Source organism: Bufo bufo, chromosome 2 (genome assembly GCF_905171765.1).
Source record: "Bufo bufo chromosome 2, aBufBuf1.1, whole genome shotgun sequence".
NCBI lineage: Eukaryota > Metazoa > Chordata > Amphibia > Anura > Bufonidae > Bufo > Bufo bufo.
The window spans coordinates 360,847,062-360,865,747 of record NC_053390.1 but is presented as its reverse complement, the minus strand read 5'-3'; the positions used below and the strand labels follow the sequence as shown (position 1 = coordinate 360,865,747).

The window sequence follows — 18,686 nt, the reverse complement described above, 5'->3', positions numbered from 1 at the left end:
TTTTTTGCAGCCTAGGTGGGCAAAGGGGCCCATGTTCCAAAGAGCACCTTTAGGATTTCACAGGTCATTTACCTACTTACCACACATTAGGGCCCCTGGAAAATGCCAGGGCAGTATAACTACCCCACAAGTGACCCCATTTTGGAAAGAAGACACCCCAAGGTATTCCGTGAGGGGCATGGCAAGTTCCTAGAATTTTTTATTTTTTGTCACAAGTTAGTGGAAAATGATGATTTATTTTTTTTATTTTTTTCATACAAAGTCTCATATTCCACCAACTTGTGACAAAAAATAAAAACTTCCATGAACTCACTATGCCCATCAGCGAATACCTTGGGGTGTCTTCTTTCCAAAATGGGGTCACTTGTGGGGTAGTTATACTGCCCTGGCATTCTAGGGGCCCGAATGTGTGGTAAGGAGTTTGAAATCAAATTCTGTAAAAAATGACCTGTGAAATCCGAAAGGTGCTCTTTGGAATATGGGCCCCTTTGCCCACCTAGGCTGCAAAAAAGTGTCACACATCTGGTATTGCCGTACTCAGGAGAAGGTGGGGAATGTGTTTTGGGGTGTCATTTTACATATACCCATGCTGGGTGAGAGAAATATCTTGGCAAAAGACAACTTTTCCCATTTTTTTATACAAAGTTGGCATTTGACCAAGATATTTATCTCACCCAGCATGGGTATATGTAAAATGACACCCCAAAACACATTCCTCAACTTCTCCTGAGTACGGAGATACCAGATGTGTGACACTTTTTTGCAGCCTAGGTGGGCAAAGGGGCCCACATTCCAAAGAGCACCTTTCGGATTTCACTGGTCATTTTTTACAGAATTTGATTTCAAACTCCTTACCACACATTTGGGCCCCTAGAATGCCAGGGCAGTATAACTACCCCACAAGTGACCCCATTTTGGAAAGAAGAGACCCCAAGGTATTTCGTGATGGGCATAGTGAGTTCATAGAAGTTTTTATTTTTTGTCACAAGTTAGTGGAATATGAGACTTTGTAAGAAAAAAAAAAAAAAATCATCATTTTCCGCTAACTTGTGACAAAAAATAAAAAGTTCTATGAACTCACTATGCCCATCAGCGAATACCTTAGGGTGTGTACTTTCCGAAATGGGGTCATTTGTGGGGTGTTTGTACTGTCTGGCCATTGTAGAACCTCAGGAAACATGACAGGTGCTCAGAAAGTCAGAGCTGCTTCAAAAAGCGGAAATTCACATTTTTGTACCATAGTTTGTAAACGCTATAACTTTTACCCAAACCATTTTTTTTTTTTACCCATTTTTTTTTTTATCAAAGACATGTAGAACTATAAATTTAGAGCAAAATTTCTATATGGATCTCGTTTTTTTTGCAAAATTTTACAACTGAAAGTGAAAAATGTCATTTTTTTGCAAAAAAATCGTTAAATTTCGATTAATAACAAAAAAAGTAAAAATGTCAGCAGCAATGAAATACCACCAAATGAAAGCTCTATTAGTGAGAAGAAAAGGAGGTAAAATTCATTTGGGTGGTAAGTTGCATGACCGAGCAATAAACGGTGAAAGTAGTGTAGTGCCGATTTGTAAAAAAGGGCCTGGTCTTTAGGGGGGTATAAACCTGTGGTCCTTAAGTGGTTAAGAAAAAGACAAACACAATGAAAACAACAAAGGTGTGTGTGTGTGTGTGTGTGTGTGTGTGTGTGTGTGTGTTTTTTTTTTTGTTTTTTTTTTATCAAGTGGCTGGATACTAGCAGCAGGCATAAACATCAGGAACATGAACTTTACCAGTTCAAAAATGGTGCTGCTGCCTTCTCCTTTGTGTGCTGAACTTCTGCTGAAGATAGGGCAGTGGGAGGATCCAGGAAGGGGCATTTATTTTAAAACATGATTTCCCTAGTAGAATCCCATAGTCATGTTTAAAGTTTAAGCTAACAATCTGAGTTTACAAATTTTTATAGTCTTAGCTGAATGACGGCAGTTTTTCAAATGGTTTACAGCTTCAGGCTTGAACTATTGACTATCCATTCCTAGTCCTACAAAAAACATATTTACTTAATCGGTTATCAGGTTACCCATGGGCGTTGGAAAGTATAAGTATTGCTGCTCCTTAACTGTGCGTTGCGTGCCATATAGTGAAGCACATGAAAAGCATGCTTCCTCACGGTCACTTAACGTGTTCGTTTTGTGGTAACGTGACGCACTGCATGAATTGGCCTTTATTCTTACAGTAGAGAAGTAATTAATTCTAACTTTGTGAATTGGGACATTTAAACTTGCATTTTTTTTATTTTTTTTTCAATTAAAATTTAGTAGGAGTCGGTTCATTTTTTCCGACTCCAGGTACCCCAAAATTGGAAATTTTCTTAAAAAATTTGCTTCTAAAATTCTGAGCCTTATAAGATCCTAAAAAATTATGCTAACATGAAAGTAGACATATGGAGAATGTAAAGTAATAACTTTTATGATGTTGAACTTTGAAAATTGCTAATTTTTCCAAATTTTCTGTAAATTTGGGATTTTTTTTTTTTAATAAATGTGAATTATATCGACAATTTTTTCACTATCATGAAGTACAATGTCCTGCGAGAAAACAATCTCAGAATGGCTTTCTGAAATTATTACCACATAAAGTGACACATGTCAAGTTTCTAAAAAACAGCCTGGTCTTTAAGGTGGTAAAATGATTGTAACTAGTATATTTTTTGTACAAATTAAAACAGATTGTGACACACTTTGACATCTGCGCTCTCCCTTTCCTCTATTGAGATCTGTCATAGGCAAGCAGCGTTTTTTTTTTTTTCTGACCGCGATGTGGTGCGAAGCAAGACGTCTTTCTTGGACACAATAGAAAACGGAAACGTCCCCTATTGACTTTCAATGGTGTTCATGACAAATCCGTCATGGCTATGTTAAAGATAATAAGACCGGATCCGTTCAGAACAGATGCAGCCGGTTGAATTATCATGACGGATCTAGCAAACACGCTGGTGGCAGTTTTTTTTTTTCTATGCTTTTTCCACAGCTCAAAAATGACCGTATCACATAAAATGTTTAAATACAACCTTATTCTAAGATTTATATTGTGGATTCCTAAGGTAGACCTATTGCTCTATACAGTAGACTGTTGGCTTCCTAGCCAGTAGTTCTGTGGTAATGACATGTATGTTGCCTTTCTTTCCTTCAAGGAATGTATAAAATACATTTGCATATTAAATACAGAGGAGTCTGAGTTGGAAGTAGGGGTGGGCGATATGGCCTAAAATCTATATTGCGATATAATTTAAGCATGTGCGATATGCGATATATATTGCGATATATTGTTTTCTATATTTGGGGGGGCGTGTTTAAACTTTTTTAAACTTTTCATTTAATAACTATTAGTCTCCTTAAGGGCTAGAACGTAGAACCCTTGTCATATTCACCCTAATAGAGCTCTATTAGGGTGAATAGGACTTTACACTCTCCCTGCTGCCCTGTGCTTTGTGCACACAGCAGCAGGGAGCTGATCCCCCTCCCCTAAACGGTGCCATCCACAGACCCCCCCTCCCCTAAACGGTGCCATCCCCAGATCCCCCCTCCCCTAAACGGTGCCATCCACAGATCCCCCCTCCCCTAAACGGTGCCATCCACAGATCCCCCCCCTCCCCTAAACGGTGCCATCCCCAGATCCCCCCCTCCCCTAAACGGTGCCATCCCCAGATCCCCCCTCCCCTAAACGGTGCCATCCCCAGATCCCCCCTCCCCTAAACGGTGCCATCCACAGATCCCCCCTCCCCTAAACGGTGCCATCCACAGATCCCCCCCCCCTCCCCTAAACGGTGCCATCCACAGATCCCCCCCCTCCCCTAAACGGTGCCATCCACAGATCCCCCCCCTCCCCTAAACGGTGCCATCCACAGATCCCCCCCCCCTCCCCTAAACTGTGCCATCCACAGATCCCCCCCCCCCCCTCCCCTAAACTGTGCCATCCACAGATCCCCCCCCCTCCCCTAAACGGTGCCATCCACAGATCCCCCCCCCCTCCCCTAAACGGTGCCATCCACAGATCCCCCCCCCTCCCCTAAACGGTGCCATCCACAGATCCCCCCCCCCTCCCCTAAACGGTGCCATCCACAGATCCCCCCCCCCCTCCTCTAAACGGTGCCATCCACAGATCCCCCCCCCCTCCTCTAAACGGTGCCATCCACAGATCCCCCCCCCCTCCCCTAAACGGTGCCATCCACAGATCCCCCCCTCCCCCCTCACAGGAATACATTTAAAAACGAATCAGTAACTTTAACTTTATTCATTGGTGATCTCTTTACTGTATACCTTACTAGGTCTTAGCTCCGATAACAGCAGTCAGTGCGGGGGGCGGCGCTCACTCACTGACGTCACGCGCCTGCGCCGCCTAGTGGGAGGAGCAGGCGCGTGACGTCAGTGAGTGAGCGCCGCCCGCCCGCACTGCCTGCTGTTATCGGAGCTAAGACCTAGTAAGGTATACAGTAAAGAGATCACCAATTAATAAAGTTAAAGTTACTGATTAGTTTTTAAATGTTCTACTGTCAGCGGCGTGGCCCTGTATATTCTAACCCCAGGCAAGCGTCCCTGTCACCATGGGAACGCCTGGGGGTTAGAATATACCATCGGATTTGAGTTTTCACGCGCTCACTGAGATCGTGAAAACTTATGATTTACTGTCAGTCCCTCCCCTCCTCTTTTGTCATTGGTGGTCAGCGGCAGCCGCACACAGTGGGGAGGGGAGGCACTCTCTCCTCCACTGTGCCCAGTGTGCCGGCTCAGGAGAAGATGGTGCGCGCAGAGAGCGCGATCATATCGCGGTCCGGCGATCTAGGCGATATGCTCAAAATTCATATCGTGGCACAAATTTATATCGCATATCGCATATCGCCTATATCGCCCACCCCTAGTTGGAAGTACCAAAAACTGAGGAGTCGGAGCATTTATCCCTTCCACAAGGGAGATGCTGCTCAATGACATGAAGAGAGCTGGGTAGAGTTGTTGTGATACCAAATTTTTGATTCGATTTCGATACCATAAGAAAGTATTGAGATACTCGATACCATGCGAAGAAATAAACCAAAAAAGCCACGTGCATTCCGCATTTTTTTTAAATGTTGAATCGCGCATTTTTTTAAAATTTTTTATTTTTTTTTCTCTTCCGGCATTCACCGCATAGATTTTTTTTTTTCTATTTTAATAGTTTGGACTTTTCGTATGTGGCGATATGTTTATTTATTGTTTATATATTTTATACTTAATATTTTGGTGTGTGTGTGTGTTTGTTTTTATTTAATAACTATTTTTCCCCCTTAGGGGCTAGAACCTGGGATTTTTTTCATCCCTTGTCCTATTCACCCTGATAGAGCTCTATCAGGGTGAATAGGACTTCACATTGTCCCTGCTCCTCTGTGCTTTTGTGCACACAGCATCAGGGATCGTTACCATGGCAGCCAGGACTTCAGTAGCGTCCTGGCTGCCATGGCAACCGATCGGAGCCCCAGGATTACACTGCTGGGGCTCCGATCAGAAGCTGCCACTGCACCACCAATGAGGAGGGGACCCTGTGGCTACTGCCACCAATGATTTTAATACTGGGGGGGCGCGCACTGCGCGACTAATGGAGGCGGGTACTGGCAGCAGATCAGCGGCAGTTAACCCCTCAGGTGCCGCACATGAGGGGTTAACTGCCGCTGATCGCAGCTCCCTGTCAGAGGCAGGGTGCCGGCAATGTGATTCTGCTGTCGGCACCCGCCTCCTGTATTAAAAGTTAGACTATCTTTCGTGGGTTTGGACTTAGTTAAGTATTAGGCTACACAGAGCGGCGCCCAGGGATCTCCCTGCACCTATTATTCCTGGGTGCCGCTCCGTTCGCCCGCTGTGCCCCATTACTGTCTCCTGCTCCGTATGCTAATTACTACTAGCTGTCCAATCGCAGCGCAGGGAGAAGGAAAGCCCACTAGAGAATCTGATGTCTCCTCCCCATCGCTTCGATAGTAGTAATTAGCATACGAGCAGGAGACGATAATGGGGGCACAGCAGGCGAACGGAGCGGTGCCCAGGAATAATAGTAGGTGCAGGGAGATCCCGGGGCGCCGCTCTATGTAGCCTGGTAACTTAACTAAGTCCGACCCATTAAAGGTCCTCCTGTCATTGAGTGCGCCCGCCCCTCTCTCTATTGGCAGCGCAGCACAGGGGGAGGGAGAGACAGCTTCCTTGTCCCCTGTGCTGCTGAGAGAACATGAGCGCGCTGACAGCAGCGCGCTCATATTCTGTGATACTAGACTGTGCAGCAGAGCAGAAAAAACAAAGAAAATGGAGCTCAAAGTACCAAATAATGAATATTAAATTTTATTACATTATAACAAGACATGATTAAAATGACCTACATGTGATGCCAAAGGACAAGGTAGATAGGAGCAGTGAAAAGGAAAGAACGGTGCCACCCTGGGAGAGCACACAGGTCAGGAATACATAAATAGGGAGGTCAAAGGGAAGTGCATGGTACAATGACCAGCCCATAAACCAAATCTACACTGCTCAAAAAAATAAAGGGAACACTTAAACAACACAACACAATGTAATTCCAAGTCAATCACACTTCTGTGAAATCAAACTGTCCACTTAGGAAGCAACACTGAGTGACAATCAATTTCACATGCTGTTGTGAAAATGGGATGGATATTATAGGTAAACAGGTGGATATTATAGGCAATTAGCAAGACACCCCCAATAAAGGAGTGGTTCTGCAGGTGGTGACCACAGGCCATTTCTCAGTTCCTATGCTTCCTGGCTGATGTTTTGGTCACTTTTGAATGCTGGTGGTGCTTTCACTCTAACTCAAGTGGCTCAGGTAGTACAGCTTATCCAGGATGGCACATCAATGCGAGCTGTGGCAAGAAGGTTTGCTGTGTCTGTCAGCGTAGTGTCCAGAGCATGGAGGCGCTACCAGGAGACAGGCCAGTACATCAGGAGACGTGGAGGAGGCCGTAGGAGGGCAACAACCCAGCAGCAGGACCGCTACCTCCGCCTTTGTGCAAGGAGGAACAGGAGGAGCACTGCAAGAGCCTTGCAAAATGACCTCCAGCAGGCCACAAATGTGCATGTGTCTGCTCAAACGGTCAGAAACAGACTCCATGAGGGCCCGACGTCCACAGGTGGGGGTTGTGCTTACAGCCCGACACCGTGCAGGACGTTTGGCATTTGCCAGAGAACACAAAGATTGGCAAATTCGCCACTAGCGCCCTGTGCTCTTCACAGATAAAAGCAGGTTCACACTGAGCACATGTGACAGACGTGACAGAGTCTGGAGATGCCGTGCAGAACCTTCTGCTGCCTGCAACATCCTCCAGCATGACCGGTTTGGCATTGGGTCAGTAATGGTGTGGGGTGGCATTTCTTTGGAGGGCCGCACAGCCCTCCATGTGCTCGCCAGAGGTAGCCTGACTGCCATTAGGTACCGAGATGAGATCCTCAGACCCCTTGTGAGACCATATGCTGGTGCGGTTGGCCCTGGGTTCCTCCTAATGCAAGACAATGCTAGACCTCATGTGGCTGGAGTGTGTCAGCAGTTCCTGCAAGATGAAGGCATTGATGCTATGGACTAGCCCGCCCGTTCCCCAGACCTGAATCCAATTGAGCACATCTGGGACATCATGTCTCGCTCTATCCACCAACGTCACGTTGCACCACAGACTGTCCAGGAGTTGGCAGATGCTTTAGTCCAGGTCTGGGAGGAGATCCCTCAGGAGACCGTCCGCCACCTCATCAGGAGCATGCACAGGCGTTGTAGGGAGGTCATACAGGCACGTGGAGGCCACACACACTACTGAGCCTCATTTTGACTTGTTTTAAGGACATTACATCAAAGTTGGATCAGCCTGTAGTCTGTTTTTCCACTTTAATTTTGAGTGCGACTCCAAATCCAGACCTCCATGGGCTGAAAAATTTGATTTCCATTTTTAATTTTTGTGTGATTTTGTTGTCAGCAGATTCAACTATGTAAAGAACAAAGTATTTCAGAAGAATATTTAATTAATTCAGATCTAGGATGTGTTATTTTTGTGTTCCCTTTATTTTTTTGAGCAGTGTACATACAAAAATAGAAGGTGAGTGAAAAATCCGCTGCAAAACCAACCACGGACATGAAACAAGGTATGTTGAGCAAAAGCTGTAAGGTAAAAGATGAACAATAAACAGCATACCACAATGGATCAAGACCAGGTGTAATGAAAGCACCCAGGTCAAAAAAACGTGAAATGAGGTTACAAGCAGCCGGAACTCACCTAAAATGGACCATGAGTGAGACAGCCCAGGATGGCGCTACCCCAATGCGCGTTTCCGCGTGCCTTCGTCAGGGGGTAACGCCATCACTGTAAATCAGATATTTAAAGTCTCTCTGGGCCAATCAGAAATCAATACTTACTCGTCCCCAGGTGCGTATGCTGGTTGGCGCGTGAACAATCCAGCGCAAACACATCCGGCCGGTGTCCCGCCGACACGCCCACCTCACGTGACAAGGTCACCTGATCGGGCGGAAATGGCGTGAGGACGCACAGGCGCAGGGTGCCGGAGGCGGCGCTGGATGACGCGTGCGCACACATGACGGGGGGGAGGAGCAACGAACGTCAACATATCAAGACACCCCCCCCCCCCCCCCCCCCCAAAGTCCGAATATCTCCATCGTGAACCATCGCATGGAAACAGAATGAGACCTACTTAAGGCGCGTCTGTATACATACTCATGATCGTGACCATATACATCATATAGTGTGGACTAGATGAAAGACAAATATGAAATATATGCCCAGATGTATACATGTATGTATAAACAGTGATATACATAGACAATAAAAATGTAAAAGTGCATGCAGATACTAAAGACAATAACTCATATATGATCACATAGATGAGTGAATCCGTAATTCAAATAGGGAGACATACCAGGATTAAGAGAAAAAGTCAATGACATGATCATAATAATCGATATATCCATAATTATATTAGAAAAAGTAGTACATTGATTGTGAAAGGCACACACATGAGAACGTCAAGTGCAGTGCTAATGTGAGGTAAATAATCTATAATAGACCATACTTGACCACAAATGCATACACAAATAAATACATATATATAGAAATAAAAATAATAGCTCATATAGTCATAATAATCAATAAGTCCATGATTGGATAAGGAGGCATACCAATGGAAAAAAGTTAGGGACATATTCAGGATAATCAATATATCCATGTATGTCGTACGGTGACAATGGAGAACCCAAAAACGTGAAGTGCGGTGAACAAATAAGTGTGTACAATAACAGAATTATGTAAAAACCAGTAATTCATGAATATAAGTAAAGTGCTGAAGCGAGGTGACTGTATAAAATGTATGGCGTGTACATAGTAGATAAATAGCCGTCAGAGTGACCACCGAAAAAAAAAAATTATATGTGCACACACCGAGAGGATAAGGGGGTGAAAGTAGGGGAGAGAAGGGGAGGACGAAAAAGAGGGGGGGGGATGGGAGGGGGAGGGGGATGGGAGGGGGAGGGGGATGGGAGGGGGAAGGGGAAGGGAAAGGGAGGGGGGAGGAAAAGAAAGGGGGGAAGAAAGGAAAGGGGGAAAGAAAAAACAAAAAAGTGAGACAACAAGGGTATACCAGACCAACATGAGAATGCATCAATGTAGATTCAAATATAAATACAGATGTGCAACAAAAGCTTCAATGATGGGAATATAACCAAATAAAAAGAGTCCAATGTGATGGTGGATCAGATAGAGGGTAAGTGGATATGGTATCCTGCAAAGAACTGATAAGGTGCTGGAGAGAGAGACAAATTAAGAAAAAGTCAATAAAATTTGTAAATTAATAAACACACATACTGTTAAAAGAAATAATGGGATCCACAGTTGTGGGCCCAGCGGCTACAAAAAAGCAGAAAAACCCAAATTGTCATTAAGGCCCCTGGGACGTAAAGTCCCCAGGGTCCAAATCCAACGGCTCTCCCGTTGGGCTAGCCTCTTGGATATATTGCCAGCACGCAAGTCCACCTGGATACAGTCAATCCCCCTCACCCTGAGGAGTCTCGGATTACATTAATGAAATTCCTTAAAATGCCTCGCAATGGGTTTAAGGACCTCAGCCTCCTCTAGTTCCTGTGCATTCAAAATGTCCCTCGCATGCTTCCGCACGCGGACCCTCAACTCCCGTGTTGTCAAACCCACATAGATCTTGGGGCATGGGCAATGGGCATAATATACCACCCGCGTGCTGGAGCACGTGAGGGACTGGTTAATCCTGAACGTCTTTGTGCCGGAGGAATCCACAAAATCGAAGGAGCGCTCCATGTTAGGTCACGCAACGCACTTGCCACATGGTCTGAAACCAGTCCTGGGACTACCCTGTCCAACAAAAAGCTGGGGAGGAGCCGGTTGTAAGTATCCTCTAACCAGGTTATCTCGCAGGGTATTGGCCCTGCGCGCCGTGACGAGGGGTCGTGTGGGCAGGAGTTTTTCCAGGACTGGGTCAGTTAGTAAAATAGGCCAATGTGCGGCCAAACAATTCCTCATTTCATCCCAATATGAATGGTAAGTGCTTATAAATCTGACTTTTTTTATCAGGTACCCTCTCCTTTTTGCTTGTAACAATTGGGACTGGCCCTGGGTTTTAGCCCGCCAATATGCCTTTTTAATGGACCGGTGGCTGTAGCCTCTCCTGAGGAACCGGTCCCTCAAATCACTAGCCTGTCTTTCAAAAGTCGCATCGTCGGAACATATCCGACGAATGCGCAAAATTTGGCCAACAGGAATTGCAGAGATGGTACTCTTGGGATGTAGGGAAGTTGCGTGTAGATACGCATTGACAGCCGACTCTTTCTGGAAGACGTCAGTCCTGAGATGGCCACCGGTGTCTCTAAACACAGATACATCCAGAAAATCAACCCTCTGTTTGTGATGTATATAGGTCAATTTTATGTTTCTGGAGTTGGTGTTATGTAGTTTGAAGAAGTCATGGAGTTGTTCCTCCGTTCCCTGCCAGATCAAGAAAACGTCATCTATGTACCGCGCCCATAAAATGGCGCGGTCCGTGATGTGTCTGTTTGACAGGAAAAGGTCCCTCTCCCACAGCCCCAGGAACAGGTTGGCATATGCGGGCGCACAAGCCGCCCCCCATAGCTGTCCCCTGGAGCTGCAGGAAAAAGGACCCGTTAAAAGAGAAAAAGTTCCTCTTAAGCACAAATCTGAGGAGTTGTAATAAGAACGATGAAAAGTCCCCCGGTAGGTTGCTGGCAGAGAGAAAAAAACTCTACTGCCCACAAACCATCTACATGTTGAATACTAGTGACGAGGGACTCTACATCGCAGGTTACCATGATGTTATCCTCATCCAACATAATCCCCTGTATCCTCTGCAGGAAGTCAGAGGTGTCTCTGACATACGATGGCAGGGTTTCCACAATAGGTTTTAAGTGGAAATCCAATAGTTTACACCCAGATATAATCGGCCTACCTGGAGGTACTGAGGCATTCGTGTGAACCTTAGGTAAAAGGTACAAGGTTGGAATAGATGGTTCCTGAATAGTAAGGTCTTCATACATCTGTTTGGAGATGATGTTCTTCTCCAAACCAGTATCCAAGATTTTCAGTAGTTCACCTCTAAAGGAAATGGAGGGATTAAAAGTTAGTTTTTGGTAACAAATGGGGTTATTTAGTTGTCGATATGCCTCCGCCAGGTACATGCTCCGGGGCCAGACCACCAAATTTCCCCCCTTGTCGGCCGGTTTGTAGATCACATCATTGATATTTTTTAGTTTGTCAAGGCTCAATCGTTGGTCCCTGTCAAGGTTGTCGCGTCGGATAGACGTCGGGATTTGTTCAAAATCCCTGCTGACCATCTTGACAAAAAGATCAATCGCCGTACATAACGACAAGGGGGGAAATTTTGCAGACTTTTTCCTAATCTCCGATGGTATTCCGTTGGTGACATTGGCAGCCGGTCCTGCCTGTTCTGCCAATAAGTCCTCCAACACACGGAGAGCCAGTTGCTCATCCTCGGTGTCAAGGGCCCCGGCGGAGTCACCCCTAGCATGCCACCTCTTCATCATCAGGGAGCGCCCAAACAGGTGCAGGTCCTTGATGGCAGTAAAACGGTCAAACCTGCAACTTGGTGCGTACGACAAGCCTTTCTCCAATAAAGAGATGTCTACATTGGAAAAAGTGTGACCAGATATTAATTACCTTAGGTTCATTATCTGGCCCTTTCGAGTTCGCGGATGACTCAGGTTGTCTCTTTCTCCCAGGACCATTTCCCTGCTCCATTTTTCTCTTGTTGCGAGTCAGGCGGGTAGGGTTGGTACCTTGTAACTGGGAGTCTCCAGCTGATGATACAGAGGATACCGAAGATGATCTACTGCGAGCCCTATTTTTGTTTTTGTTGTTGTTGAGTCCTCTATTTTTCGATTTATATACACCTTTTTGTTGTGCATCGTTGCTGTCCCGGGAGAACTTCTGGATTTTTGCTTCCTAAATCTCTTTTTCCCAGATTGGGTATTTTATATCTAGTTGTTCTTGGAAGCTTTTCAGATTTGCTGCGCTGCAGTCGCTCGATAAGCGTGCCTGCAGTAGATCAATTTCGCTGTCCATTTGTTCCAGACTTTTTTTTTATTATGGCCAATCAGAAGCTCAATAAATTTAAATGCGCTCTGATTGCAAATCTCTTCCCATTTAGAGACAAACATATCATCCTCTATAGGGAAGGAGGGAAAGACTTGTATCCTAAGGCCACTGGGTATAAGGCCCCTCTGGAGGTATTTTTCCAGGAAGGCCTTATTCCACCATGTATGTGCTCTTTTGTGTAGCAATTGTTGTAATGAGTTTTGGACCTCTTTAATTATGCCACCGCTGGGACCACCCACTGCTCCTTCGTCCTTGAACACGGCATCAAGTTGGGAAAGCCAAGACAATTCTCTGGCCTTGTAATCCATAGTGGTGGTTTGGGTCGATGACTCTGTGAAAAATACACTGTAGACAATTAATCAGAAGAAAAGGGGAAAGGACCCCGGGTGTACCAAGGGGAAAGGGGGCGGTGCCCACCCAATGTAATCACAGAGGACACCCATGGGAGGTGACTCGGTACAAGCTCCCGAGTACAATGGCAGAAAAAACAAAGAAAATGGAGCTCAAAGTACCAAATAATGAATATTAAATTTTATTACATTATAACAAGACATGATTAAAATTACATACATGTGATGCCAAAGGACAAGGTAGATAGGAGCAGGGAAAAGGAGAGTTTTTTTTTTCTCTCAGGCTATGAGCTGAGCGCTGCGATTGGCCAGCACTACAGCATGGGAGAAAGAGATGCCGGCAGGTTCCACTGGGTGGAGCCTAACGTGAAGATACCGGAGGCTATACCGGGCGAACGGAGCGGCGCCCAGGGATAATAGTAAGTGCAGGGGGATCCCTGGGCGCCGCTCTCCATGTCTGTATACTTGGTTTAGATTTTTTAATCTATTGAAAGGTCCTCTTTAACACAGATTTTCTCAGGTGTTTAAATACTTATGTTCAGCAGTGCAAGACAAATATATTCTTTAAAAATCATACAATGTGATTTCCTGAATTTTTATTTTTTTATATTTTGTCTCTGAGTGGGAATGCACCTACAATGTGAATTTCAGACCCCTCCATGATTTCTAAGTAGGAGAACTTGCAAAATGGCAGGGTGTTCAAATACTTCTGTTCCTCACTGTATATCCCCCTTTTTTCTTTTTTTTTTTATCACGTTTATTTTAGATCTGATCTACTTACTTTCACATTTTATCTAAAAGGGAGGCATACATTCGGAATAAATGTTCCCCTTTGCTACAATAAAAAAAAGAATCTCACCTATCCAATACATTGGATATACAGTTGCAAGAAAAAGTATGTGAACCCTTTGGAATGATATGGATTTCTGCACAAATTGGTCATAAAATGTGATCTGATCTTCATCTAAGTCACAACAATAGACAATCACAGTCTGCTTAAACTAATAACACACAAAGAATTAAATGTTGCCATGTTTTTATTTAACACACCATGTAAACATTCACAGTGCAGGTGGAAAAAGTATGTGAACCCCTAGACTAATGACATCTCCAAGAGCTAATTGGAGTTAGGTGTCAGTCAACTGGAGTCCAATCAATGATATGAGATTGGAGGTGTTGGTTACAGATTCCCTGCCCTATAAAAAACACACACCAGTTCTGGGTTTTCTTTTTACAAGAAGCATTGCCTGATGTGAATGATGCCTCGCACAAAAGAGCTCTCAGAAGACCTATGATTAAGAATTGTTGACTTGCATAAAGCTGGGTAGGGTTATGAAAGTATCTCCAAAAGCCTTGCTGTTCATGAGACCATGGTAAGACAAATTGTCTATAAATGGGAAAAGTTCAGCACTGCTGCTACTCTCTCTAGGAGTGGCCATCCTGTAAAGATGACTGCAAGAGCACAGCGCAGACTGCTCAATGAGATGAAGAATCCTAGAGTGTCAGTGAAAAACTTACAAAAGTCTCTGGCTAAAATCCCTGTTAGCGAATCTACGATACGTAAAACACTAAACAAGAATGGATTTCATGGGAGGATACCACAGAGGAAGCCACTGCTGTCCAAAAAAAAACATTGCTGCACGTTTACAGTTTGCACAAGAGCACCTGGATGTTCTACAGCAGTACTGGCAAAATATTCTGTGGACAGATGAAACCAAAGTTGAGTTGTTTGGAAGAAACACACAACACTATGTGTGGAGAAAAAGAGGCACAGCACACCAACATCAAAACCTCATCCCAACTGTGAAGTATGGTGGTGGGGCATCATGGTTTGGGGCTGCTTTACTGCGTCAGGGCCTGGATGGATTGCTATCATCGAAGGAAAAATTAATTCCCAAGTTTATCAAGACATTTTGCAGGAGAACTTAAGGCCATCTGTCCACCAGCTGAAGCTCAACAGAAGATGGGTGTTGCAACAGGACAATTACCCAAAGCATAGAAGTAAATCAACAACAGAATGTCTTAAAAAGAAGAAAATGCACCTTCTGGAGTGGCCCAGTCAGGGTCCTGACCTCAACCCGATTGAGATGCTGTGGCATGACCTCAATAAAGCGATTCACACCAGACATCCCAAGAATATTGCTGAACTGAAACAGTTCTGTAAAGAGGAATGGTCAAAAATTACTCCTGACCGTTGTGCACGTCTGATCTGCAACTACAGGAAACGTTTGGTTGAAGTTATTGCTGCCAAAGGAGGTTCAACCAGTTATTAAATCCAAGGATTCACATACTTTTCCCACCTGCACTCTGAATGTTTACATGGTGTGTTCAATAAAAACATGGTAACATTTAATTCTTTGTGTGTTATTAGTTTAAGCAGACTGTGATTGTCTATTGCTGTGACTTAGATGAAGATCAAATAATATTTTATGACCAATTTGTGCAGAAATCCATATCATTCCACAGGGTTCACATACTTTTTCTTGCAACTGTAAATACCTTTATGATGACTGGGCAATGTTTCCAGTTGTCGACTTCTGTAGTGTAAGGCCTCATGCACACGGCCGTTGTTTTGGTTCGCATCCGAGCCGCAGTTTTGGCGGCTCGGATGTGGACCCATTCAGTTCAATGGGGCTGCAAAAGATGCGGATAGCACTCCGTGTGCTGTCCGCATCAATTTCTCTGTTCCGTGGTCCACAAAAAAATATAACCTGTCCTATTCTTGTCCGCGTTTTGCGGACAAGAATAGGCAGTTATAGCAATGGCTGTCCGTGCCGTTCCGCAAATTGCGTGTGCATGATGCCTAAGTCAGATGTAGTAACATCCTGCAATTTGAGTTGCACAAACCACCCATGGCCATGATTGTATGACCATAATCACCTTCTAAATCCAATTTTATAATGAAGCATGACTTTTTCTTCCGGACACGCGTAATATCCTAACTTTTAAGAATTTTGGTATCTTAAACAATAGTAGTTTCATAACATTATTAACATAATTAGGCTACTTTCACACTAGCGTTTTTGTTGGACTTGTTCTGTTTAGTTATGTTTTGTCCCCATTGACAATGAATGGGGGCAAAACTGAAGCATTTTTGTCCGGTATTGAGACCCTATGACTGTTCTCAATACGGGAAAATAGAAACGCTAGTGTGAAAGGAACCCAACTTATGTTAGCTACAAGGAATGTTGAAATAATGGTGGAGATGGAACTTCAGATTTCCTGTGTTGTCCCAGTTCTATTGCAAACATTAGACCACTTAGAATAGGCCTTCGCCTATTTTTATTCTCTGACCTGTTAGAAAGATACACTATGTAAACTGCAGTGAAGATAATCTTTCTACTAGTGACTGTATTTGTGAGTTATCCCCTCCCTTCTGATCCTCAGCTGTGTCACTTTGATCTCCAACTGACACAGGACAGGAAGTCATTTACTTCTCTATTCATTCCTATGAGACTGACATTGAGGCTCCCATAGGAACACACCGAGAAACGGACTTCCTGTGCACACATACAGTAAGATGCTGTGTTATTTGGATCAGAGTGCTACTCGCATGACACAGCTGAGGGTCAGAAGGGAGGGGATAACTCACAAATACAGCCACTGGTAAGAATATTACCTTCACTACAAAAGTATGGGAGTGCTTCTTTAATAAAAACATGGACAATCCTTTTAAGCAATTCTCTATTTTGTATGTATTCATATATTGCAATTCTTTCAATACAAGAAATATATTTTTTCTGTATTTTAGGAATCTGAGAGATAAAACATCTGCAACGATAACCTCTGTAAGTTGTGTAAGACCGGAAGACGATGTAGGATACACTTTAACTAGACGGAGACTATCAGCAAGAAATTTGGCCAGCGCAAACAGTGCGGCTATGGAATCTGTAATGGTGCAAATCTTAAAACAAGCAGAGTTTTTAAGGGCGAAGGAAGAAAAGAGGTACAGAAATTGCTTTAAATGTTGCTCAAATAGGTGTCACGGCTGTGTCATGGTCTGATGTAGTGGACCATGACCCTTTTGCCGTCCATGCTTGTTGCCGGTGGCAACATGTTGTTTTAGCATGTTTTGACACATCCCCTTTTTAAGTTTTGTGTTCCTTCCTATCCTGGTGTGTTCGGGGTTAAGTTGTGTGCAAGGTGGAGATGGGTGTGGCCTCATGGCTCTTCTTATACTGGTGTTGTGAGCCTGAGGTCTTTTGTAGGTCTGCCTTTGTTTCAGAAGGAGCTTTTCTCCTCTCTGGATGTTTCACCTGTTCGTGAGGGCCTCCTTGTGGAACATCAAGGTCTTTTGCGATGTCTCCCTATGTTCTCCTTCTTATCCTCTACCTTACCTGTTGTAATGTTTGGTGGTATATGTTCTGGGGTTGTTGTACGTCTAGGTGGTGGTCCGTGTCTGGTTAGTGTTTGGTGTATTCTGTCCGGCATGGATGCTAGATGTTCCCCTGTTTGTCTGTTCCTCCGGAAGTGGGTCTGAGGGGTTTCCCGGAGGGGGAACCTAAAGTCAGCAAGCAACATGTTGTTCCACCCAGTCGTTGTGGCAGGTAAGTGCTGTATCCCCAGTGTGTGTTGCTGGGGCTTATCTGTCAATCTGGGTTTTGCTCACTGGCTTTCCCTTCCCTTTGTTGCTAGGCCTGTGGGAGACTCCGATTCATCAGTGTCGTGGATGAACCGGTTGTCTCTTATTCCTGTCTCCTATGTCAGGGATCATTAGGGTCAGAAGGGCCCAGGTTACGGAGTATGAGCCCCCCTACCATCGAGGCTAGCTCATACAGTTAGGAGGTCAGGGATTGGATTAGGGTGGCGTTAGGTGGTCTCCTGCTCCCTTATCCCGGTATCCTGGCCTGGTGGCATTCCATTCTTCCCTGATATTGTATGGTGGGGGGTTTTCCCCACTCCCCATCGTGACAATAGGCTTGAAGACATTTTCCAGGAGGTGATGGTAGTTGGTCCTATGTCTATCACTTATTGATGGCCTATCCTAATAGGCCATAATCAGAAAATTCCTTTAAAAACCACATTATTAATGACACACGCAAAGATTAAATGCAGTATATTTTTCTCAAATAAAAGTTTACATTTATTGATATTAAAGGGGTTTTGTGAGCTTTTAATACTGATGACCTATACTCCTGTATAGGTCATGTATCTGATCGGTCGAGGTCCAACACCTGGGACCCCCGCCAGTCTGCTGTTTGAGAGGGCAGCGGTGCTCCTGTGAGCGCCGCGGCCTTGTTGTAGCTTTCCCTAGACCAGTGATGACACGTTCACCAGTCACGTGGTCTAGGAGCAGCTCAGCCCATGTGAGAAGGCTGCTGTGCTCACAGGATCGGTGGTGACTTCTCAAACAGCTGATCGGCGGGAGTCCCTGGTGTCGGACCCCCACCGGTCAGATAATGATGACTTATCTAGAGCAGTGTTTCCCAACCAGTGTGCCTCCAGCTGTTGCAAAACTACAACTCCCAGCATGCCCGGACAGCCTTTGGCTGTGCGGGAATGCTGGGAGGTGTAGTTTTGCAACAGCTGGAGGCACACTGGTTGGGAAACACTGATCTAGAGGATAGATCATCAGCATAAAGATCATGGAAAAACCCCTTTAAGACAACATATGCTCTTAAATTGCAATAAATATAGAAATAATAATTTAACCAACAGTTCACACCAGT

The 18,686-nt window shown here is 44.6% G+C and overlaps 1 protein-coding gene across 1 annotated transcript in view; it reads left to right on the top strand.

Moving 5' to 3' along the window:
- KIAA2026 (KIAA2026 ortholog) overlaps positions 1 to 18,686 on the top strand; it is an 80,147-nt gene that overhangs the window by 27,800 nt on the left and 33,661 nt on the right. Inside the window, exon 2 of the mRNA XM_040417146.1 lies at positions 16,769 to 16,963. Coding sequence (XP_040273080.1) covers positions 16,769 to 16,963 — 195 coding nt within the window. The remainder of the gene's footprint in view (positions 1 to 16,768; positions 16,964 to 18,686) is intronic.